This window comes from Neofelis nebulosa, chromosome 15, assembly GCF_028018385.1.
Source record: "Neofelis nebulosa isolate mNeoNeb1 chromosome 15, mNeoNeb1.pri, whole genome shotgun sequence".
In the NCBI taxonomy this organism is placed as follows: domain Eukaryota; kingdom Metazoa; phylum Chordata; class Mammalia; order Carnivora; family Felidae; genus Neofelis; species Neofelis nebulosa.
This window is the reverse complement of record NC_080796.1, coordinates 74,064,421-74,087,535: the sequence shown is the minus strand read 5'-3', so window position 1 is coordinate 74,087,535 and position 23,115 is coordinate 74,064,421. Positions and strand designations below refer to the sequence as shown.

General features: G+C 60.2%; 2 protein-coding genes and 1 long non-coding RNA gene across 4 annotated transcripts; 2 read left to right on the top strand and 1 right to left on the bottom strand.

Moving 5' to 3' along the window:
* The first annotated feature begins 1,006 nt into the window (after positions 1-1,006).
* On the top strand, positions 1,007-7,283 carry RAB25 (RAB25, member RAS oncogene family). The gene is made up of 5 exons (XM_058700807.1): positions 1,007-1,321; positions 3,988-4,183; positions 5,392-5,585; positions 6,417-6,497; positions 6,925-7,283. The coding sequence occupies exons 1-5, from the start codon at positions 1,279-1,281 to the stop codon at positions 7,050-7,052; spliced, it is 642 nt and encodes a 213-aa protein (XP_058556790.1). The 5' UTR covers positions 1,007-1,278; the 3' UTR covers positions 7,053-7,283.
* Positions 7,284-8,066: 783 nt separating this feature from the next.
* MEX3A (mex-3 RNA binding family member A) lies at positions 8,067-18,696 on the bottom strand. The gene is made up of 2 exons (XM_058701847.1): positions 17,281-18,696; positions 8,067-13,692 (listed from the first exon to the last, which is right to left on the bottom strand). Exons 1-2 carry the CDS (start codon positions 17,732-17,734, stop codon positions 12,584-12,586), a joined length of 1,563 nt encoding a protein of 520 aa, XP_058557830.1. The 5' UTR covers positions 17,735-18,696; the 3' UTR covers positions 8,067-12,583.
* A 297-nt stretch (positions 18,697-18,993) lies between these two features.
* Positions 18,994-22,758, top strand: LOC131496360 (uncharacterized). 2 transcript variants are annotated; one of them, XR_009254458.1, is made up of 3 exons: positions 18,994-19,866; positions 20,406-20,545; positions 20,940-22,758. It is a non-coding gene; the product is annotated as an uncharacterized LOC131496360 (long non-coding RNA). The 2 variants fall into 2 exon arrangements; XR_009254457.1 differs by having other exon boundaries at positions 20,406-20,583.
* Positions 22,759-23,115: the final 357 nt, after the last annotated feature.

The window sequence follows — 23,115 nt, the reverse complement described above, 5'->3', positions numbered from 1 at the left end:
GCCGGCCCCTCACCTTGCCCTCTGGCAGCCAAGTGGCTCCCGCAGTGATGCCTTAGCTGCCTTGGCCTTTCCAGCAACAGGACGTATCATCGGCCCTGCCGCTGGGAGTGAGTTTACCCATCCGACTGTCACACCGTTGCAAGTGATCTTGGAGGAGCGGGGCGCCGGTGGGGGTCTTATCTGCAAGATTATGGGGCTCTGCAAATCCAGTGTCCTCCAGTCCCACCTTGGCGGTGGGGGGTGGGGGGTGGAATGCCTTTTCTGCTCTTGGAGTTGGAAGAGTGCTTGCTAGCCACCTGCAAGGGCTCACACAGACCCTCCAGACATCAGGGCCCTTTGCAGACGGCATGGCTTCCTTGTGAGGCCTGAGATCCCGGGGCGGGAGTATAAGCAATCCAGAAGCTCTCAAAGCCCTTCATCTCCAGATCCTGCCTGGCACTCAAACTCCTCGCTCCATGTACTTCTCCGGGTCTCCCCCCTACCCTGGGTCTCTAGAGCAGGCGTGGACAGGGAACCACCAGCCCCTAGCCCAGGGCCTTAGGAAGGGACCTATCCCAGGGGAGAGGTAGGTGGTGAGTTTCAGCTCCACCCAGGGTGGGGAACACCGCCCATCCCAGGCCCTGGGCCTTCGGGAGGAGCAGCTGCCAGAACTCTGGGAGCAATGGGCACCCGTCAGCCCCAGCCCCTCGCCCCAACAGCCCTTCCCCTCGTGCCCCCAGTTACCCCTCCCGGAAGGTCCGAAGGAAATGCAGGAGGCCAATAGGTTTCCGTTCCCTGAGAGGCTATTTCTCACTCATTGGTGGCCACCCAAGTGGGTCCCCGGTCCCAGGAGCCTAGCAGCATGGCTCTCTGCAGGTGCCGTGCGGGCCCCAGCTTCCCCACCCCCAACCCCAGCCCCCCTCCCCCCCACACCCCCTGCCGGCCCGCCCCGCTGCGGGAGCCCAGGCTGGGAGCAGACACCCAACCTGCCTAACCTGTCTGACGTCATCCTCTCTCCACCCACCTGGGCCCCAGGTCTCCTGCCGCCTGCTCTTCCTGTTCTCAGCTTCCGTCCCCTTGGCTTCCTCGCAGCACCCCACCTGCCAGCGCTGAGCCTCCAGGGCCCTGCCCAGCCTGAAGCCGCCCTCAGTCCCTCTGCCTGCAGAAGTTTCTTCACCCCCAATGAGAGGAGGCACGGACCCAGGTCTCTGGAGAGCTGAGGGTTGAGGGCACTGCGCCAACGCATAGTCCCGTCACCTCTGTCCCTGAAGACACTCGTACCCTCCATGTGGAGCCAAGATGGGGAACAGAACCGAGGAAGATTATAACTTTGTCTTCAAGGGTGAGTTGGGGTCTATAAAAAAAGAGACCAGCAGAGCCTGAAAGCGCCCGCCCGTTCTGTTTTTGTTTTTGTTTTTAATCTCTCACCTGGACCCCTGAGGGCTCCTCATTCGTTTTGGATTAGAAAGAAAGCTGCAGGGAGTTGGGGAGGGTCCGATTACTAGGGCAAAAGTCCTGGGGCTGCGGGAAGGCTCTGCTGCTGTAAATAAGGATGTTGAGCAAGCCTGCCTAGGGCCGAGTTAGGCCCCTCTGCTCCTTTGGTAGAGGAAGCCCACATCCCTAAGAGTCGTCAGCCACCACAGCGTAGGAGGTGGAGGTCAGATTTCAGGGAGGACTTCCCTCCTGAGAAAGAGGAAACAACCTCCAGAGGAAGAAAGTCCTGTCTCTGGGTGCATGTGCAGGAAAGAAAAGAAAAGAAAAGGAGAGCTTTGTCCATTTTGGGGTGAAAACAGGGAAGATCTCATAAATTGAGAGCAGGGTCTAATAGAACCTGGAAGACTGAGGGCTGGGGCCCCGTCGGCCGTCCCTCGGCAGCCCCCGTGGGCCCAATAGCAGGCGCCTGGGTTCAACCTGGCTGGCCCTGGGAGCATGACCTTTCCCGCTCCTTTACCTCAGCCCCTACATTGGACCCTCTGGTGTCCCCAGCCCCCACGCACCCCTCCTCCAGGGCGGGGTTCACTGGCAGAGCCGTCGTTCCCGGCCCAGCCACCCCACCCCACCGCCTCTCCCGGCCTCAGCCCCACCCTCGCTCAAGCTGGGACTCGGGCTGCTGGGGCCGGGGACCCATGCTGTCCCGGCCTCTCTCCCAGGAAGGGGAGGCTGGGACAAACGGTGCTACTAGAAACTGCCCTTTACTGAGCCCTCAGCGTGTGCCCGCTCTGGCTCGTTGGCCACCGTAACAACCCCAAAATGCATCTCTCTTTCTGAAAGCGGTCAGGGGCCAGATCGACTGTGAGAGGGCAGCTCTGTCGGTCACTAGTTAGTGTGGGTTGGGGTCTCCGGAAGCTGACTCTAAGAAGTCTGGGGTATAAGACGTCTATTGTGGATCAACACCGGTGCAAGGAAGGGAGAGGAAGCAAGACTGAGCAGCGGGGAGAAGCTCTGTGCGGCCCAGGGTCACAAAGCCTTGGCCAAGGGCGGGGAGCGCTGTGCCCCTGGCCTTGCCCGGACGCTGGGTGCAGGCGGCCCAGGACCGCCAGGGCCCCAAGCGAGGCCAACCAGCGCCCCCCGCAGTGCACCTCTGCGTTTGCCACACCAGCGGTGGCATCTGGTGCCAGCCACCGAAGCCCAAGTGCCTCCGTTTCCTCATCTGTAAACATGGGGTCATAATAATACTGGGCTTGCCTCATGGCACCAACACGAGAATTATACGAGTTAACGTGTGTAAAGCTTTTAGGATGGCGTCCGGCACGTAGTAGGCACTCTGTCGGTGTGAACAGCCAGCGTCTCCGTTTCACAGCCGAGGACGAGACAAATGGTTTCCCAGCCCGTACTCGAAGCCGGGTCTGTCGGACCCCAAAGCCCTTGCCCTGAGCACCTTTTGGGCCTGAGGACAGGACTGAGCCGCTCCCACTGGGAGCGGGGAGATGGGGAGGAGGCAGGGACACACCCCCACCCTGCTCCCAGCTCTTTCCTGCCCTGCCCAAGTCTGAGGGGCTTTGACCCATTTTATAAACAAGGAAACCGAAAGCCAGAAAAACTGAGCCACCTGTTCGAGGTCACTAGCTAGTGAGAGGCCGAGTGGGGAGCAGCGCCCAGAGCGTGTGGCTCCCAAGGCGCCAGCCTGCTTTTCCAGAACCTGGGGGGGCCTCCTGTCACCCTGGATGCGTGCTCAGTGTTGCGCAATTAGCGGGTCATGCTTGCATCGGCCCCCTCGCCCTCCTCCAGCCCCTCACTCACCCGCAGTGGGTAAACCTGGGCCCTGGATGCTGTCCACCGGCCCCGAGGCTCTTTGTGGCCCCACCGGTGGATCCTGGGCCCTGGAAACCTGACGGTCATAACACTGGCCTGCCGACAACGATCACGATGGTGATGGGTTTTTGCACACTCACTCCAGCCTAGGCAATATCTCACTTATTTCTTGCAACAACCGGTAAAATAGTATCACTATTCCCAGTTGTCATACGACAGAGGTCAGGGTGGGCCGGTCCAACACCCAGCCCCATGTCCTTACCCGTGTCCCTCCGTGAGGCTCACCCGCCGAACATTCTTCTCCCCACATTTCCGTTCACAGGACGGCTTCCCACACGCGTGTGCGCACGTGCACGCCCAGCCTCCTCCTCATCCTCACAGCTCACACGCAGACACAGGCACGGCGATGTCACGCTCCCCAGACTGCCTACGTCTCTGTCCGCATTCACACACCCTGCCAGCCTCACGGCCCCTGAACACTGACCCCCACAGACAGACGGCACCCCATCACAGAAATGGGGGCTGACCGTGCGATCGTGTCTCCACGGGCCAGGCCAAGAAGCCTTACGGGCCCGCAGCCCATTTCAGACTCTCGGCCCTTCACCCGGGGAGGATGGGTCCCCCTCAATTTGGACTGCAGAGTTGCAGTCCCCGGTCTCTGCCAGGAGGCCTGGGTCCCCCTCAGTTTCCCGAGCTCAGCCCCCTTTCCGGATGGACAGACCCCCGAGCTCAGCCCTTGTCTCTCTGCCCCCTCAGTGGTGCTGATCGGTGAGTCAGGCGTGGGGAAGACCAATCTGCTGTCCCGATTCACACGGAATGAGTTCAGCCACGACAGCCGCACCACCATCGGGGTTGAGTTCTCCACCCGCACGGTCATGCTGGGCACCGCTGCCATTAAGGCTCAGATCTGGGACACGGCCGGCCTGGAGCGGTACCGGGCCATCACCTCCGCGTGAGCCTGGGGGCTGGGGGCTGGGGGGGGCGCGCTGGGGAAGTCAGGGAGGGCCTGTGGAGCAGAGGCCACGGGCCCCGTGCGCACCGGGGGGATCCCGGGACGCCGTGGCCCCGGCGAGACACGGGTGGATGCCGTGAGCCACGCAGCCGGGGGCAGGACGCAGTGACCCCGGCTGCTAGTGGCAGGGGAAGCAGCCGCCCCTGAGCTCTTCCTGACTCCCTTCTGCTTCACACTCAGCAACCGCTGCCGTTTCATCACAGACCTGAAGGGCTGGACCCTTTAGCTGCATTTTACAAACATTCGGGATACGGAGGACCTTCCGCCTCCGGACGCCCATGCAGGACATTTGCCAGTGTCCGGCTGGACGTGAGGGGGGTGGTCTGTGGGCGTGACAGAGGACGGCACCTGCCAAGAGGCAGGAAGCAGGAGTCCAGGGCTTCGGTCACACGCACGCTCGCCACTCCTGGGCTGGTCCCCTGGCCTCTCCTGAGCCTCAGTTGACACATGAGTAAAACGGAAGAATCAGGTATCACAGGCTGAAAAAGCCCCATCTCACCCCAGGAGTGAGGCTGGCTGCCTGCAGGGGTGCCTCAGGTGGTCACCTCAGGGACTGCTGCAGGGGGTGGGCTTGTAGCCGGTCCTAGAAAGGTGGCCGTGAGCGAGAAGAGGACGGTGCGGGTGCAGGAGCCATGTGAGGAACGTGCCCACCGAAAGGGGCATCCAGGAGGCCGAGTGGGGCGCAGGTGCTCTTTGGTGGCCATCCAGGGCTAACATCAGAACAAAGGACCCCAGGGGCGCCTGGGTGGCTCAGGTCATGATCTCACAATTTGTAAGTTCGAGCTTACACGGGGCTCCGTCCTGATCGTGCCGAGCCTTCTTGGGATTCTCGGTCTCCCTCTCTCTCCCTGCTCCTCTCCCCCCCCCCCCCAGTAAATAAATAAACTTTTAAAAAAGAACAGAGGACCCAAGGAAACAGTGGGCTAGAAAAAGCGGGAGGAAGGAAGGAAGGTGACTCTGGAGGCTGCAATACTGGTGACCCGGAGGGCTCTCGGCATCAGACACAGGACCCTGGAGTTGCCCTGTCTAGGTTTGGGTCCCTGGACCTCAGCTTTCATATGACCCCACCTCTGGTCTCGTCTCTGACCTTTCTGCTTGAGGGCTGTGCTCTGACCTTGCCTCTGTCGCTCCTGCCGCCCCCCATGCAGGTACTATCGAGGTGCGGTGGGGGCCCTACTGGTGTTTGACCTGACCAAGCACCAGACCTATGCCGTGGTGGAGCGCTGGCTGAAGGAGCTCTATGACCACGCTGAGGCCACCATCGTCGTCATGCTCGTGGGCAACAAGAGTGACCTCAGCCAGGCCCGGGAGGTGCCCACTGAAGAGGCCCGAATGTTCGCTGGTGAGAGCCCTCCACCACCCAGTCCGGCCCCCCCAGTCTGGCCAGTGCCATCCAGCTCCTGCCTCCCAGCCCCTGCTCCCACCCTAGGGCCCCAGCCTGGACTTCCTCCGTGGGCTCCCCTACCTCCATCACCTCTCTCCCAGTCTCTCAGCACTCCCCTTCTCTGGACCCTGCGTCCCTCATTATGCTTCACCGCTTGCCCCAACGTTGTCTTTATTTACTTATTTATTTATTTATTTTTTGAGAGAGAGACAGACAGACAGGACACAAGTGGGGGAGGGGCAGAGAGAGCGAAGGAGACACAGAATCCGAAGCAGGCTCCAGGCTCCGAGCCGTCAGCACAGAGCCTGACTCTGGGCTTGGACTCACGAACCATGAGTTGGATGCTTAACCAACTGAGCTCCCCATGAGCCCGCCCCCGCCCCCAAGATTGTCTTTATGGGCAATAATTTTGTCATTGGTGTTAAAGGCCAGGCCACTCAGGGATCCACAGTGTGTGGCAGGTGAGATCTCCATGGCCATCTCCAGTCACGCCCTCCCCAGGAGTCTTATGGGGTCAGAGGCAGCAGGACGCAGCGGTTAAGGGTGTAGGCTCTGGCGTCCCATGGCCCAGCCTCACTAGATAGGGGACAGTGAGCAAGTCCTTTGTTGACGCTCTCGGTGTTTCTGGTCTTCCGTCCTCTTCTGTAAAAAAGGGATGATATTCAAACCCACCTCACAGGTTGTTTTAAGTGTTAAATGAGCAACACGTGCCAAGGGTTTAGCACATTGCGAATGTACATAGTAAACATTAAGTAAATATTATTATTATTGTGTTTCTTTTCCTGCCAGAAAACAATGGACTGCTATTCCTGGAGACCTCAGCCCTGGACTCCACCAATGTTGAGCTGGCATTTGAGACTGTCCTCAAAGGTTAGAGCCCCTGCCTGCATTTGGCAACGCCCCCCCCCCCCATCCTGTCCCTGAGGCTCCTGTGGGCAGGAGTGGGAATGCAGACACCCAGCCCTTGCCCACCCCAGATGATCCCTCAGCCCCTCTGGGGGCCCCCCAGCCTCCTCAGAGCCTCCCTAGTGCCCTCTCCTCTCCAAGCCTGAGGCTTGGGGAAGGAACCAGAACGCTACACTTCGCAGGGAGCTAAGCATTAGCCCTTCACCCAGGTAAGTAGAAGGGACCCAGCTGCCCAAACTCCATTTCCTTCCAGCAAAACCTCCTTGTGTGGCCACACCCAGTGCTCAGTAAGGCCAGTGCGGAGTGTGTGTGTGTGTGTGTGTGTGTGTGTGTGTGTGTGTAGCATGGGTTCTCAGTCTTCTGACCCGATCACTGCCCTCCGCCCCCTCAGAGATCTTCGCAAAAGTGTCCAAGCAGAGGCAGAACAGCGCCCGGACCAACGCCATCACCCTGGGCGGTGCCCAGGCTGGACAGGAGCCGAGCCCTGGTGAGAAGAGGGCCTGCTGCATTAGCCTCTGACCTGGGCTCACACCAACCCTGCCCCCAAGGCTTACCCCACCGCCACCCGGCCCCGGGACCTGCCCCTGCCCCGTGGTGGTTCCAGATGTCAGAGCGGATGCTTCCCTGCTCCCAGCCCCACAGACCACAGGGCCCTGAGGTCAGCACGGTCCCCCCACCTGGCATGTCTCCATTGCCTGCTCCCCCCCCCACACACACTCAGTCTTCCAATAAAGCTGTGTTTTGTACCAACGTCTGGCCATCCTGCTGCTCCCATCCCTGCCTCCCCTTCACCTCTGTCCCCTCTGGGCTTCCCTCCCCCTCCTTCCCCTCCCCACCACACCCAATGCCCCCCCCCCCCCCCGGGGCCAGCTGCCTCTAGAGTCCTGTGGTCTGGGGACAGTGCCAAGGGGGCGGGAGGTGCCCAGCCTTCCCTGTGCCAACCCCCAGGGCAGGTGGGGGAGGGAGGACAGCAGGGCCAAGATGGGGTATCTGGAAGGAGAGACAAAGGAAATCACCGGCAGGTACCATCTGGTGCCCAGGGCCCTGATGCCAAGAACTGAGGTCGCTCCAATGCCAGGGGTGAGGGGAGGAGGCAGGGGAGGGGTTGGAGGGAAGGGAGAGGCAGGGCCAGCCTGCATGTGCTGGGCAAGATTGAAGCCTGGGAGGTGGAAGGTCCAAGTCTCACATCCAGGTTGCCGCCTGACGGCCCCCCCCAGACCTGCAGAGGAAAGGGGGTGTCCAACCTGGCAGGGTGGGAGGGGGAGTCCAAGCTGTCCAAGCAGGGTCTCTGTCACTCAGCCTCACCTTCCCGTTCTGCAGGACAGGGTGCACGCACCCCCCCTACCCCCCCCCCAGGAGGGGATTGAGCACCTGGAGACTCAAGCAGGGAGCTGTGGACAGCAGTGGGAGCTGTCCCTCCCCTGCACTGCACGGGGGGGGGGGGGGGGGGAAGGGCACCCAGTCACCCCTGAGAAAACCCTCTCACCCAGCCCACAGTGGGTCAGACTCTGATGCAGAGAAAGAGGCCAGAGCCTTAATTAATAATACTTTTAATAAAATTAAGTTCTTAATAGCACATTTAATACATTAACCCTCCCCCTTCTTGGTTTCTCTGCATTTTGTGCAACATTACTTTGACTTGATTATTCATGGGTCCGTTTCATTTCCCGCCTTTATTTTGCTTTTGAAATCTTTTTCCTCGGTGGGTTTGTATGTGTCTTCGCTAGATGCCTCAAATTAAGTCTGACCACAATCCTATGCTACTTTCTACAGTGGAGAGACCATCCCCCTGCCCCAGGGCCGTCTCCCCCCCCCACCCTACCCCACCCGCACCCTCCAGTGGGAAGGGGAAGCCCTCCCCACCCCAGACTACCTTCCCGAACTAGCGGGGTTTCTAGGACAAAAAGAGCAGGGGGGGATCTCCCTAGGTGGGGTGAGAAGAGTAAATTGGGGAGAGGGAGATGTGATGGGGGGGGCCTAGGGCCAGGGAGGGGCATGACGGAGTCACTGATGTCAAGGAGCAGCCTCCACGTGCCCAAAGCAGAGCTGAGGGGCCCCCGCCCCCCCTCGGACAGGAGGGCCCACCCTGAGCTGGGGCCGCTAGAAGGCAAGTGCTAAGAAAGATTCGCAGATTTCTTACATGCAAAAGCCAAGCTCCCCAGTCTTCTGTGGGGAGGGTGCTGTCCCCCAGGCCAGGGCTCGGCGGGTGGCCTCTACCTGACCGCTCACAGCTGGGGGTGGGCTGAAACACAGGGGTAGGGGCAGGGTCCCCCGAAGTCCCTGCTGCCCTCCCCCTGCCTTCATACCCCTGGGAGCCCTGTTCTCCCAGGCCTTCAAGGACAGCATCTCCCCTGTACCCCAGGGGTGGGAAGTCCTTCTTGGAGTCTAACTTCTTTGAGACAATACAGCAAACCTGTGGAGAAAAGGGGCACAGTGCAGCTGTAAAGAACCATTACTGAGATTGTGACCTCCACCACCGCCTCGGAGGCCAAAAGCTATGTGGAATATTGGATAGGAATGAGGACGGGGGTGCCGACCCCCTCAGTCCTCTCGAAGCTCTATGACCGTGGGAAGCGTGTGCGAATCTGTTTCTAGAATGACCTACCAGGCTCTTGAATCAATCCGTAGCGGGGTGGATGGAGGCTACTCTTCAAGAAGGACTTCCTTGGGCCTGGGAGAAGCAGGCTCCACCCTCCCTGAGACCCCGAGAGGACACCCCACTTTGGAGTAAGGACTGCTCTGCAGAGACCAGGGATGCGCCTGATGGCGGGCCCCCAGGTGCAAGGGCACAGAGCAGGAGAAATGTGCTCACCTTCTCTGCCGCCCCGCCCAGCTCCCACACGGTTGAAATGATCAATGCCATCTTTCAAAGACCCTGGGGACCGAGCCCCTCATCTATTTGTCCTACAATTTAAAAATCCAAGGATTCTCAGAATCAACCCCAGCAGACTGGAAGCTCCCCACCTGAACTAGCAACCTGCTCGCACCCGGATACCTGGACATGGGCGAGTTCTCACATGCAGGGTGGAATTGACCGCTTCCCTCACCTACTTTCCTTTTTCGTTACAACTTTTATACATTCTACTGGACCCAGGGGCCCTCAATGCTACTAAACTTTAAGCTATCTGAATATTGTCTACTAAGTAACTAGTAATTCTTTCTTTTTCTCTAGGATTATATGAAATAAATTTGAATTATTATTATTAATAATTATTATTTTGTAGTATTCTTTTCTTTTAAACCCCTCGGTTTCTTTCTTTTTCTTCTCTCTCTCTCTCTCTCTCATTTTTGGTTAAACAAAACAAAACAAAACTATTTCTCTTAAATCTTGTACCTCTCTGAGGGTTCCCGCAGGCCTGCAAGGCCTCAGCTCTGGACTTCCCCCTCCTCACTCGCCCCTGGGACAGGGCAGGGGAAGGGGGGGGGGCAGCCCAGGATCCTCAGTCCTAGTGCGCCTTCCTTTCTTGTTAATCCCTTTCTTTGTTTGGCTCTGCCGGCTCCCCCGAGGGGGAGGGGAGCGGGGAGGGGGCCCATGGAGTGAAATCCAATCTACTTGCGGGGCCCCAGAAGGACCAGGTTCCCCCAGCCCCTGTCTCCACCACACATCCCAGGATGCTCCCCACGAAAAGCAAATGACATTCCTCCCCAAAAAAAAGTGGGGGAAAAAAGGAACGTAAACCCGAACATATATTAAAAACACTTTTTTTTTTAAGATTTAACTCTGAATACAAATGTATTTTTTTTCTTCTTCTCTCCCTACATATATTCTAAACCTTCTAAAGTTTTTTTATTTTTTTTAAGGATCACTTTATCATAAAATAAAATATCCTTTTCATATAATAAATTACCTAATAAAAAGTCTTTTTTTTTTCATATTAGCCCAGGTTCTTTGCTACATTTATACGGTAATAAACGCCTTTATTAAAATAGAATATTAAATTATAAAGAACTGCTTTTTTTTTTTTTTTTTTTTGCTATTTTTGTTTTCTCTCCTTTGCGTTGGTCGCCTATCTCGCTCCCTCTCACGCTTTCTCTCCTCTGTTTTGTCTCTCACTATGTGTTTTTGCGTTGGTTTCTAGGTTTGGCTCAATTAGTAAGGGTGGGATCGAATTTTCCGAGCCCCCTAGAGTAACAGTCTTCTGCCTTTGTGGGTAAGAGGTGGAGAGGGGGAGGGGGATCGACAGACAGACATCCCTTCTTCCCACCCCCCTCCCCACCCCCCTCGGCGACCGGGGGTGCCCATTTGGTTTGGTTTCTATTGTACAGACATCTCAGGATGGCTCACGTTGGCGGGAAGGAGGGAAGTTGTCAGCGGCCAGTTTTCCTGACTGTGACCTCCTTCCTCTCCCCTCCCTGGCTGGTGGTCTGGAGGGGTAGGCCGAGGAGAGGTGAGTTAATTCACAACAGGAGGAAGGAGAGGAGGAAATCCCCCCTGTACCTCCATCCCTGCACTCCCTCTCCATCAGATAGAACGGGGTTCCCGAGCTAAGTGCTCAGAGATCACTTGGAAGAGTCCCACCCCACTATATACAAGAATCTCCTGGGACTCCCATCCTCCACCCTCTCCTGGCCCGGCCAGCGGAACCAGGAGGGTGGCAGGCTGGTGGCAGCCCCAAGTGAGCCTCAAGGAAGCAGTGGAGGGGGGATGCAAGGCCTGTTAGCAATATGGGGCCCTGCGGCACCACAATCCCGACCGGCCTGGGACTGAGCTCTCTCTGAAGACCCAGCCTCTCTCCTCAGACACAATGGGTGGGACAGAGACTTCATGATTTGCCCGCTGATAGGGGTTTGGGTAAGGCCCAGAGAGGGGCACAGGGGTGGGAGCTGCAGGGGGAGGGGGGGGCCCTTCCATCCACCAGCCTCAGGCTCCTTCCTGTCCCCTTGAACAGCAGACACACACACGACCCTGGCTCTCCACCACTGCCGGCCGCTAGAAAATCCAGCCCGAGAACTGCTCCCCAAATGCAATGCCCAAAGACGGTAGAGGCGGAGGTTCGACCCTTGATGTACCCCAGTATTCGTTCCCTCCTCAAATTGTCACTGAGAATGGGGATACATTCCATCAAGAATTAGAGGTGTTTCTTTGGAGTGGGGAGGGCCTCCGAATGCCAGAAGAGGAATTAAATGGGGGGGGGGTCCATCCAAATGCTCTTCTCCCCTATTTCTCCCCAGGGGAGATGGTGAACCCAAAGCTGGACTAGAAGGGGCAGGAGGGAGGGGGAGAAGGGAAGAGAGGGGAGGAGGACAGGGCTGGGAAGGGCAGCCATCAAGGGGAAGCAAAGAGGAGAGCCGGTGGAAACAGTAAAGGGAAGGGAGAGCCCAATGGAGGGAAGATGGGGGCGGGGAGCCGGAGGGGCAGAGAGGAGCTCTCTCTCCAGACCCCTGCACCCAGCTCTGTCGGGGAGATGAGCTCTGAGCCCTTTCTAGATTGACATGCTTCCCCCCACCCCCCGCCCGGAATATCTGTGCAGACTTCTGAAAGGGTCCCAACCCCCTTGTACCATCGGAAACCCAGGAACAGATTCCCAAACAGGATATGGCAGTGGAGGGTCTAGAGGGTCATGTTGGGAGGTCAAAGGTCAGGGCCAGAGAGGGCTTGAGGATTGGAAAGAGCACCTCTAGATACAGATGGAACCTGTCCCCCTCCCTTTCCCCATCCCCTCCACAGAGGGAGGGGCAGTGTGATGCAGATGGGGAGGTGGACAGAGGGGGTCAGGGTGCCTTAACGGTCACCTCTGGCAAAACAAAAGTTTCTCTTAGCTGCTTCCAGATTGAAGGGTGTGTTGAGGTATCAGAGTTGTAACTCTAGTAAAATCTCCTGCCTGGCCCCCTCCCCACCATTCCAGGACTGGGGTGACCAGAGGCTCTGAAAGTGGCCTACCCCTCCTCAGCCACCATCGCCTCCCCTCCCCCTCCCCCTCCCCCTCCCCACGGAGCGAGTATCTCTAAGCACCTTGCCCCTCAGACCACTGATTTCCAAAAGGCCCCGGTGGAAAACAGATCCAGGGCGGGCCCCTGGGGAGGGACGCAGGAGGCCTGGGGCAGGGGGCTTAGGAGAATATTCGGATGGCTTGCGTGGCCGTGATGTGGCAGACGGGACACTCCGGGTCCGTCCTCTCGCAGATGCGTACTGCACACTCCATGCAGAACAGGTTGTGTCCGCAGGGCACGAGGGCGGCAGTCACCTCGCTCTCGAAGCACACCATGCAGTCCCGCCCGCCGCCGGGGCTCCGCAGGCCGCCCCCCAGTTTGGAGAAGCCCTGCAGCGGCTCTCCCGGCGGGCGTCTGGGCAGTCCGGCCAGCTCGGGCCCCGCGGAGGAGGCGGCGGGCGAGCGGTGCGCCCCCGGCGGCGCGGCGCGGGCCTTGGCGGACGACGACGACGACGAGGAGGCGGAGGAGAAGAGCACCGAGGTGGGCGTGGCGTTCTCCTGGCCCGCCCAGAGCGGGGGGCTGGTCTCCGCCACGCCGTAGTACACGTCCTGCTTGCCCACGCCGTAGCCCGGGAACAGGTAGCCGCCATAGCCGAAGTCCCCGCCCTGCTCGCCCAGGCGCGGGGCCTCGAAGCCGGAGTCCACCGCGCACTCGCCGATGCAGCCCAGGCTGTTCTGGCGGAAGGTGGAGAGCGGCTTGCAGCCGGGCGGGTGCACCCGCCAGGCCTCGGAGTAGCGGCTGTCCAGGCCGGCGTCGGGGCTCCCCGCCAGGAAGTCGTTCTCGTTGTTGTACTCGAGGATCTTGCCCGTGCGCACCGCGATGTGCGTCTCGATCTCCTCGCGCGCGCGCTCCACGTTCCCCGGGGCGCCCGTGATCTCGAACACCGGGTCGCGGTCGCGGCTCGGCGTGATGATGTACGTGTTGGTCTGCTGCTGGATGCGCTTGATGGTTGCCCCCTTGGGGCCCACCACCAGCCCCACCACGCGGTAGGGCACCCGCACGCGAATGGTCACCTGGCCCGGCAGGGCCGGCGCCACGCCGAAGGCGGCGCCCGACTTGTTGCGGGAGGCGCGGATCATGGAGAAGTGCTCGGCCGCCGAGATGATTTCCCGTCGGGCTGTGGCCACGTCCTCCCGCCGCCCGGTCACCATGAACACGGGCTCTTCGCCGCGCACCGGGGTCTTGATGTACGTGTTGGTCTTGGCCCTCAGAGCCTTAATCTTGCAGCCTGGGATGGTGGGGGGGGGGGGGGGGGGGGGGGGGGGGAGGGGGAGGGGAGAGAGAAGGAAACTCACAGGGCAAGAAGGTCTGCGCTGGGCTCCTGATCTTTACTCAGACCCAGGCCCCCAGGTGCGAATGCCCCCTGCCTTCCACCGTCCCCCGTCTCGGGTCTCCCCAACGCCTCTATCAACCACAGATTTCAAAATGTACCAACTTTCGCTCGGATTCCAGCCAGGACCCTCCAAATTCAATCACTTCTTGAAACCGGGAGATAATCAGGGACCCTCCGGGACAAGCTGCTAACCTCAAATCTGCTAACTCCGCCCAACCACGTACTGTTCCCTCCATGTCTCCACTGATTCCTGACTGCTCACAAACTTCCAGGTCACTTAATCACACCGCCGCCCCCCCCCCCAAGGCTGACACTGACCTTGTAGGGCCCCGAAGTGCTCAGTAACCCCACAATCTCCTGACTTGACCTCCATTCATTAAACGTGTCCTCCAGTCTACTCAGGGACCACTGACACCCATTTGCTCTGTGATCTATGATCACCCCCCCACCCCCGACCTTGCCTTCCACCCATTAGTGCGTCTCACAGGGTCCCAAATTCATAGCACGTCTGCAGCAACCAGTGGAGTGTGGGAGACTGGGAAGGGTCTGAGAATCAGTTTCAAGAGGGAAAGAAGTATGAAGATAAAATAATGACGCGTGAGGGACAGCACCCGAGCCCATGGACACTCCAGCCACACTGTCCCCTGGGGGCAGGAGCGCTGAGATGGGCTGGGCGCTGAGGAGGTGACAGACAAGGTATTCTGCACCCACACTGACGCTCTGAAGTAGAGGGGGTTAAAGCTGAGAGATTGGGGGGAGAGGCAGGAAGAGAAAGAGGAGAGCCGAGACAAAGAGAGACAAAGACAGCGAAGGGGAAGAGAAGGGTCCAGGAGGCTGGCGTGGACACAGCATCTCTGAAGGCCGCGGCCCCCTGATGGCTGACAGGCCAAGCCTCTCTCCTCTTTCCCAAGTTCTGTCTCTCTGCCCCCTGGCTTCACACGCAGCCGGGCTCACGTGCTTTCTCGAAGCACACATGCCACACGCGTGTGAGTTTGCACACGCATGGACCTAAGAGCCGTGATGCACCGTGTGCCTTTATCTAAACACGACTCGTGGTGCAAACGTAGTGCACACTCACACTCACACACGGACTGCTTGTGTCTGAACCTCTCGCACACCCTGCTCTCCCATCTCCATCACCCGCACATTCCTCTGCACGCCCACAACTTTTGCCCCCCGCGCACGTGGAGACACGTTCCCACCGCTCTGCAGGCACACACTGTGCTCTTTCTTCCAGCCCCCACCACGTGACCTATTCCCCCCAAAACCCATGCCAGCGGTCCTAGCTCTCCCATTGGGTCCCAGCCCTCCAGCCACGGGCCTGAGGGCAGCTGGGGCGGGGGGGGGGGGGGGGGGCTTCTCTCCTTCCTTCTCTCCAGGTGGCTTCTTCTCCAGCCCCACCAGATTGGGCAGGGGGGAGGGTGGGGTGAGTTGAGGGCAGTGCTCCTCACCTTCAAGAGACCTCAGGAAGGAGAACTGGCTCCTCCCTTCTTGTCTTCAGGCCTCTTGGCAGTTGAGAAGTCCTACCTGTTGTCAAGCCCACATCCTTGCTGCTCTAATATCAGTAAATGCTGGTCCTCCTTTCTGTGAGGCCTGGAGGTGTGAGGAGCAGTGACTCCCTCTCCTACAACTTCCGCTCACATGGCGTCTGCTGGGCACCCGGGGGGCTCTAAGTTCTAGGTCCATTAGCTGAAGCAAGAGCGGGGTATCTTTGGGGGTGGGGGGTGGGGGTGGGGCAGACAGGCCAGGGCAGGAGAGTAAGAAGAAAAGCTGGGGGCCCGGAGGTGCGGAGCTGGTGGACGGGATCCCGGGTTTTGGAACACCGAAGAAGCCATCTCTGGAAGGGAAGACCACGGGGCTTCACCTTTCTAGAGGTCAAAAAGAGGAGTCCTGGCGCTGCGGCCCAGGGAGGGGGGCTAGACAAGAGCGAGGACTTCCACGTGCTTCAGGGGTGAGGGGGGCTTCTCTTCCCCGAATGCGAGAGATCCCCCTACTTTTCTGAGAGACAGGTCCATCCGTCTGCTGCAGAGGCAGATGACTCCATGAAATCCTGGGCCCTCCCAAGACCACCCCCGCATCCAGGGAGAGCTATCAGTGTCCCCACCCAATTCCAGGGCTCGGGGTCCCTAGTTTCTGGCAACAAGAGGAAATCCAACTTTTTGAACCAGGAATCTCGAGATGGAGCGCCCCAGGGGGGGTGAGGGCTGTGCAGGGGAGTGGCATCTTCCCTCCTCCATTCTGGATCGCCCTGCAAAATGCCCCCAACCCCCAAGCAGCTCGGGTGGATGAGGTGGGGTGTACGGTAGGCACCCCCCCCCCCCAGGCTGGTCTCCCCTCCTCCCCTGCCCGCAGCCGGCCTCCTCCCTCACTCCCAGCCGGAAAGCAGCTCCTCTATTGTTCCCCACTGTGGGACAGCTCCTCCCCTGCTCCTCCCCCACCCCTACCTCCCAGCCCAGCCCCCTTGCAATTTCCAAATCCCGCCCCCCCCACTCCCCTTTGGGAAACCGGGAGAGGGAAGGGTCCCCAAGATCCCGTCTGCTCAGTCTGGACCCTCACCAACACTCCCACCCCCACCCGCCCAGGGATGCTGGAGCTGAGGAGGGTGTGGTATCAGACACACCACACTGGATTAATTCTACACCCCCCACCCCAACAACACACCCAGGCGCACGCCCTCCAGCCGAACCTCCGCCCGAAGGTTTCTCACCACCCCCCCTGCAGGCCCCCTCCTGCCCTGTCCTACTCTCACACTACCAGAGACCCCTCTCCAGGCCTCTGGCCCCTGGCCGTGGCCAGCCCAGAACAAAAGCCTGAGAGGGATGAGGACAGGTCCACGCCAGGACGTGGCACTTCGTTGGAGGCGCCCCTTCCAAAACCCCACAGATCCTTCAACTCTGGTGTGTGGGTGACCACAGGACTCCCTCCTCCCAGCAGCCCCCCTCCCCACTTCTCCCCTGGGCTGGGACCCTCCCATGAGCCACACCCCCTTCCATTCCTGCACTCAGCCCAACAAAGAGACAGATACTCAGTCTGGCTTCCCGGGCCAGGTCTCCCCCAAAGTCTAACTCCAGCTGTAGGGGGTCCCAGGGGTGCCCCCTCCCCAGCCCACGAGCAGATCCCGGAGCAGGGGCTTCTGAGCAACTCTTTGCGCATTCCTCCAGTTTTTCTGGCTAGGAGTGGACATCCCCTCCGGACAGCCTCCCAGGATTGGGAGACCGATCCCCCTCCCTTTTCCCTCTCTCTGTGAGAGGCTATTTCTTTGTCTAAAGGCAGAGCCCTGGGGAAGGAAGGATCCGAAGAACAGTCCCGACTGGGGGTGGCAGGGAACTTTGTGGCACTTGGAAATCGGGGTAGGGGGCGGGTCCCCCTTTGTGGGGAAGGGACAGAGCCAGAGGCGGGCAAGGAGAGAGGAAATGAACTTTCCGTGCTGGGATGGGGTGCCCCCCACTCCAGTCCGTCTCCGCGGTCCCGGCGCCCGCTTACCTTGCCTGCCCACGATCTCGGCCACGTGCTCGGAGGTGGGCACGGGGACACACTCGGTGGTGTTGCTGCTGCCCTTCAGGCGCAGCTCGGCCTCTTTGTAGAGAGCGCAGAGCTTGGCGTCGCTGGCCCCTTTGGGGGCGGTGGGGGGCTGGGGCGTCTGCGCCGCGGGGGCCGCCGGCGGGGCGGCCGGGGGCGCCGCGGGCGGCGGCGGCGGGGCCGGCTGCGGGGGGGCGGCCGGCTGCGCGGGGGCGCCGCCCCCCCCACCTCCCCCGTCCTCGCCCGCCGTGGGGGCGGGGGGCTCCCCCAAACCCAGGAGGCAGAGTTGATCGAGAGCCAGCTGAAGGGCGCGCTCGTCTTCCAGCAGCCCTCGGTCCTTAGCGCTTCCCCCGAAACATCCTAGTTCTCCAAAGCCCCCATTTCTTTCCATTATTCCAGATACCACTAGACTAGGCATGGCGAAACAAAAGCTGGGGGAGAGAGGGAGAGAGGTGGTGGAAGGGAAAAGAGGAGAGAGGAGGGGAGGGGAGAGGAGGGGGGCGTGTGGGGAGGGGGGAACAAAGAACTGGGGAGGGGGGAAGAAAGCGAGATAGAAAGATAGACCCTCCCCCTAAGCCCCCCTCCCCAAACACCCTGTAACCCGACTCCCCTCGCCCCAGCCCCCGGGGTGGGGGTGGGGGGAAAGAGAAGCAAAACCGAGGAAGCCGCTCGCGTCTCCGCTCCGGGGGTGACGGGGGGCGGGGGGCTGCGGGATCTCTGCCCCCACCCCTCCCGCCTCCGACCCGGGCGGCTCTAGACCCCGCCGTCCAGACGCCCCCCTTAGGCTCCCGCACCGAGCCCCAGTCCGGGAGCGGCGCCCAGTGGCCCCCAGTCGAGCCCAGCCCCTTCCAGCGCTCAAACTCTTTTGTTTTAAATGAACTGGATGGAGCAGCATGGAACTGCGGGGGGGGGCGCGGGGGCGCCCGGGGCATGCCGGGAGTTGTAGTTTCCCGCCCTCGGGGGCGCGGGCTCGGGCTCCTCGCCCCGCGGAGGCTGGGGACGTGCCTCCGGTCTGCAGCCCGGCTCCGGGGCGCAGCGGGGTGGGGGCTGGGGGTGGTGGAAGTCGAGGTCCCCGGTTTCCCCGAGGGAGGGGCGGGCGCGGGGGACGGAACCGGAGCGGGTCGGAAAAGGCTGACGGAGCGCCCCCTCCCCAGACGGGCTCGCCACCCGCCCCCGCCTCGTCCGGGCCGGCGGTGGGGGGGGGGGGGGTGTCCCCCTTTCTTATGGTAATGAGGGGGGCGAGGGGGCGGGAGCGGCCCGGCCGGGTCGCCGCGGCCCCCTCCCTGGCCGCGCCCCCTCCCCGCGCGCTGCCTCGGCGCCCCTCCCTCCCGCGGAGTCGTCCCGGCTGCGGGCCGCGGGGACAGCCTCTCCGCAGAGCAGACAAAGCCCGCAACGCGATGCGGGCGCCGCCGGGCCGTGCGCGCCGAGGAGGCCGGGATGGGCCGGAGGGCGGGACCCCCTGGCCAAAGCCGGGGTCCGCTCACCGCCCCCACCCCCCCCCGCCCCGCCGAGCGGCCAGCCACCCCCCCCCCCCGTGCCCTCCCGTTCCCCCCCCCCCCCCCCCCAGGCTCGGAGATCTGAGCGGCGGCGACTGGGAGGTGAGTTAGTTCTGGTCCTTCCGAGCGGCGGCGGGGCGCGGGGCGGGAGAGGGGGGGCGGAGGGCAGCGAGCGGGGAGGCAGGCGAAGGCTTGGACGCGAGAGGTGACTTAACAGTTTCGGGGGAGAGCCCCGGGCTTCGGGCGCGACCCAAGGAGGGAGGAGAGACGGGGAGCGCTCGGGACCCGAACTTCCTTCGGGCCCGGGCCCCGCAGACGCCTTGGGGGTGATCTGTTCGCGGGCCTCCACCGTCATTGCACTTGCCCCCACCCCCACCCCCGAGCCCGTTAATTCGGCTCCTTGCACTCTGGACGTTCGGTGGAAGTAAAAATAAGTTTTTAAGGCGTGAATTGGACAGCTGGGTACTTGTAGAGGGAGTTGGGGCAAGTCGGGGTGTACTGCGACCTTTTCCCTCCCTACGCCGCCTCTCCAGCATTTTTGTCTCCCTTCTTATGCCTGGGCCCTTCCCAAGGGGAGAGAGGGTGCACTGCGGCCCGAGGGCTTGAGGTTGGACTTTCAGAAGAACTTCCCAAAATCGTTTCGTGAGAATGGGTGGGGGTGAGCTACAGTGGGAAGGTGTCCTTTTCTGCAGGGCCTTGGAAACCCAAACTCTGAACTGGGTTGTGAGGTAAAGTCCTGCCTGGAGGCGGGGAACAGAGAGATGAGGTGACCTCACAGAGCTGCCACTGTGAGGCCTTGAGGGCCGGGCCGGTGAAGCCCAGTTCCCTCAGCTGGTTCTTGGAAAGAGGAGATTTGAACAGCAGGAGGCTGGGGGCCAGAGTGCAGGATCCCAGGAGGGGCAGGGCTCTTGCTCCCGATCAGCAGAAGATCAAAGGGAGGGGAACCATGGCCAGGCACCCCTGGAGGGCCCCAGAGTTGGTGCCCCCTGCACTGGGGATTTGAGCGAACATTAACAGCAAGTTTTAGGGCTTGAGCGGCAGAGGGAGTGGAGAGGTAGGTAGGCTCTTGTCCCCTCTCCTTCTGCCCCAGGAACGTGGATTGGGCCACCTGTGCTCCTGGGGGCCCGTGGGGCCCTCTCGTGGGGGGAGGCTCCTGCTCTGTGGACCAGGTGACTGTTTTTCACATTAATAGAAATAGCACACACTTGTATAGGACTTATTGTGTGCCAGGCATTTTTGTCACCAGCTGCTCCGAGCCTTCCTGTCCCCACCGAAATGAGATTCCCCCTTGACACCCACCCCTGAATTTGCTCTGCTTCCCCGCTAAGCTAATTAAAGCAGGAGGTTAATGACCAAAGAAGCCCCGGGGATTTGGCCCGGGTGGAAAACAAAGGACAGAAACAAGTGTGTGTGTGCGGGGAGGGGGCAGCCGCTGAACAAGAAGGGTAGAGTAAGGAGTGGGGCAGGGGAGACGGAGGCCCCTGCTGGACCCACCTCACTGAGCCGACAAAGACAAAGTCAGCTTCCCCCTCCCCCCCCCCCCTCCCCCCTCCGCCGCCCTGGGTGTGTTAATGCGCCACGTGTCGCCCTCAGGGTCCCACTGAGACTCCAGACAGAAAACAGAAAACCGAGGCAGGAAAAGCCAACGTGACCGTGTGCCCCTGGAGGGCAGGGTGCGTGCGTGAGTGGCACTTGGGTCACGTGCAGGAGCGTGTGCCTGCAGATGGTCTGGGGTATGTCCACCCACAGTGGGGACCACCAGACTGCCCAGGTGACAGAGTTTTCATGGGGCGGGGTTTTGCTGAGTCCTTCTCTTGCTCCCAGAGGCTGATGGCCTCCTTTGTTCAGGGGACTCCCCTCCACTGACACTTGTATTGGACAAGCTAGGTTTCTGTCCAGGGCCTTTCTCTTCCTCTTTCCGCCTGCCTGCCAGCTCCTGAATTCAGGCCGAAGGCCTTAACTTAAACAGTTTTGCTTGGAAATAGACGACCGTGCCGACCCCACCCCACCCCTCACTGTCTGCCTATGACCAGAAAGGTGTGTGCATGGCGTATCTCTCCACTCCAAGGCCTTAAAGGACAGCGCTGTCTTTCCTCTTTGTCATTGTCCCCCTCCCTGGCCCCCCAGTGCCCAGCACGCAGCCCTGCCCAGAGCAGAAGCTCAGTAAGAGGGCGTCCAGTTAACTGCATATTCGAAGTTTCATGGTGTGAGAGGAAGGAGCAATCCTCTGGAGGCAGACATGCTTCCTGAGTAGTCGGGTGCCGCCGAGCCTTGGTTTCCTCGTCTCTGAAATGGAAAAACAAGCCCCCAGCACAGTGCCTGACTCAAGATAAGTGTTCGGTCGATGTTAGCGCTCTGGCCCTGTTGTTCTCTCCTCGCAGTGGACTTTGGCTAGATTGCGCTCTTCGTTAATTAATTTTCATTCATTCCTTCTTTCAGCTAACTGGTTCCTTTTGAGCTCTTAGGATGTGCCAGGCCCTGGAGGAGATCCTGACCCACTGTGAGTCACTCAAAGCCAGTTCTAGATCTGGCCTCGTAGAAAAAAAGATTATCCCAAACAACCAGCAGATAATTCCAAAAATAATTCCTGTCGAGTGCTGGGATGCAAGCAAATTCTGTCTCCGTGGCTGGCACGGGCAGGCTTCTAGCCCCGGGCCTGAGGAACAAAGGCCTCCGTGGAGCCGTTGAGTTGTCTGGGTGTGCAGTGCGTGGCTCAGTCCAGGTGTATCTGTGTGCGTCTCCCTGTGTGCACACAGGCCTGGCTACGAAACCCGGCAGGACAGCAGAGTGGCCCAGGGTTTGTGTGGCGGCTCAGGACAGCAGTGGGGTAGGGTGATCCAGACCGTGCTCGTCTGTGTGTGGAGCTCTGTCCCTTCTCTTCTCTTTTCTCTCTCTCTCTCTCTTTTTTTTTTATAAGTGTATTTATTTATTTTGAGAGAGAGAGATAGAGAGTGCCAGTGGGGCTGGGGTGGCAGAGAGAGAGGGAGAGAGAGAGAATCCCAAGCAGGCTCTGCACTGTCAGTGTGGAGCCTGCTGTGGAGCTCGAACTCATGAACCATGAGATCGTGACCTGAGCTGAAATCAAGAGTCGGACGCTTAACTAACCGAGCCACCCAGGCACCTCCCTTCTCTTTTCTGGGCAAACGTGGGCACCCTTTGTCACCACCTGTCCAAGTACCAAGGGATGGGGCACATACCTAGCTCTTGTGCACCCCCCCACCCCATGCCCTAGTCCCGGAGCCCCAGGGAGGCTGCCCCACCAAGTTGGCTGGCCCTTATGGAGGTCCTCTTAGCCATCTCCCCCGTCCTCTCCATCTGTCCTCATCAGAGGAGCCTCCTCTCCTATGTGTTACGGGGTCTCCATTTTCTTTTCCTAACACCCCTCCTCCTGGGAACCTATCTAAACACCGTGTTTCCTGCTGACAGTGCAGCCAGTTTTCCCTCTGTTGCTGGAACAATGAATTAATTTCCCTCAGTGAGAATGTATTAAGTAAAATTCTGTAGGACACACAAAAGAAATACCAGATTTGATCTCTGCTCTCAGCAAGACACAGAAACTAGCCTATGTGACTCAGAGAACATGGTCAAACAGGATTGCATGTGAGGGCAGAACGGTCTTTGGGCCTTGGAGGGCTATGGGGATGGAGAAGAGAGGAGGCCACTACAGGTCCGTCCGCTGTCGTGGACCCGTCTCCACGGGCTCTGACGCCCAGCTTGAGGTTTGGCCTGGACAGAGGCCCCTGCCCTTCCCCAGCGCCCACTCCAGCACCCCCCACCAGGTCCCCTGCACTCTCTGATTTCCCTAGGGAGAGCAACTCAGAGGGGCTGGGGTGCAGCCAGGGTCCCCCAGGACAGCTGGCTGACAGGGCCCCTCTGGGACTCAGGGCTGGACCCCGGCGTCCGGGAGGCGGGTGACACCGGAGCTGTGACAGTTGGTCCCCAGATTCCTCACCCAGTGGCGCCAGCTCTGGTTTCGGGCTGGGGAGAGGGAGGGGGAGGGGCGCCTGGTGCCAGGCTGGGCTGATTGCTCTCTTGGGGCCGGGGCGGGGGGGGGGGGGGTGCGACAGCAAGCATGCCCTTGGTAGGTTATCGAGGAAGGACTTTTCCAGTGCCCTCTCCATGCCGGGAACTGTGCTAGATACTAACAGGGGACACTGGAGCATTAGACACAGCTTGGCACGGATGAATGAATGGACATAAAAGGCGTACTCATCCTGTAGAATGTCACAGGTGGAATGGAAGTGGAATGAATGAATGAATCAATCAATCAATCAGTATTCGAATAGATTCATCAATTATCCGA

Excerpts from the sequence above, each read along its gene's own strand:
- MEX3A (XM_058701847.1), bottom strand. The coding sequence starts at position 17,734 with ATGCCTAGTCTAGTGGTATCTGGAATAATGGAAAGAAATGGGGGCTTT. Across the intron at positions 13,693-17,280 it reads CGAGATCGTGGGCAGGCAAG|GCTGCAAGATTAAGGCTCTG; the intron begins GTAAGCGGGCGC and ends CCACCATCCCAG.
- RAB25 (XM_058700807.1), top strand. The coding sequence starts at position 1,279 with ATGGGGAACAGAACCGAGGAAGATTATAACTTTGTCTTCAAGG. Across the intron at positions 1,322-3,987 it reads TTATAACTTTGTCTTCAAGG|TGGTGCTGATCGGTGAGTCA; the intron begins GTGAGTTGGGGT and ends CTGCCCCCTCAG. Across the intron at positions 4,184-5,391 it reads TACCGGGCCATCACCTCCGC|GTACTATCGAGGTGCGGTGG; the intron begins GTGAGCCTGGGG and ends CCCCCCATGCAG.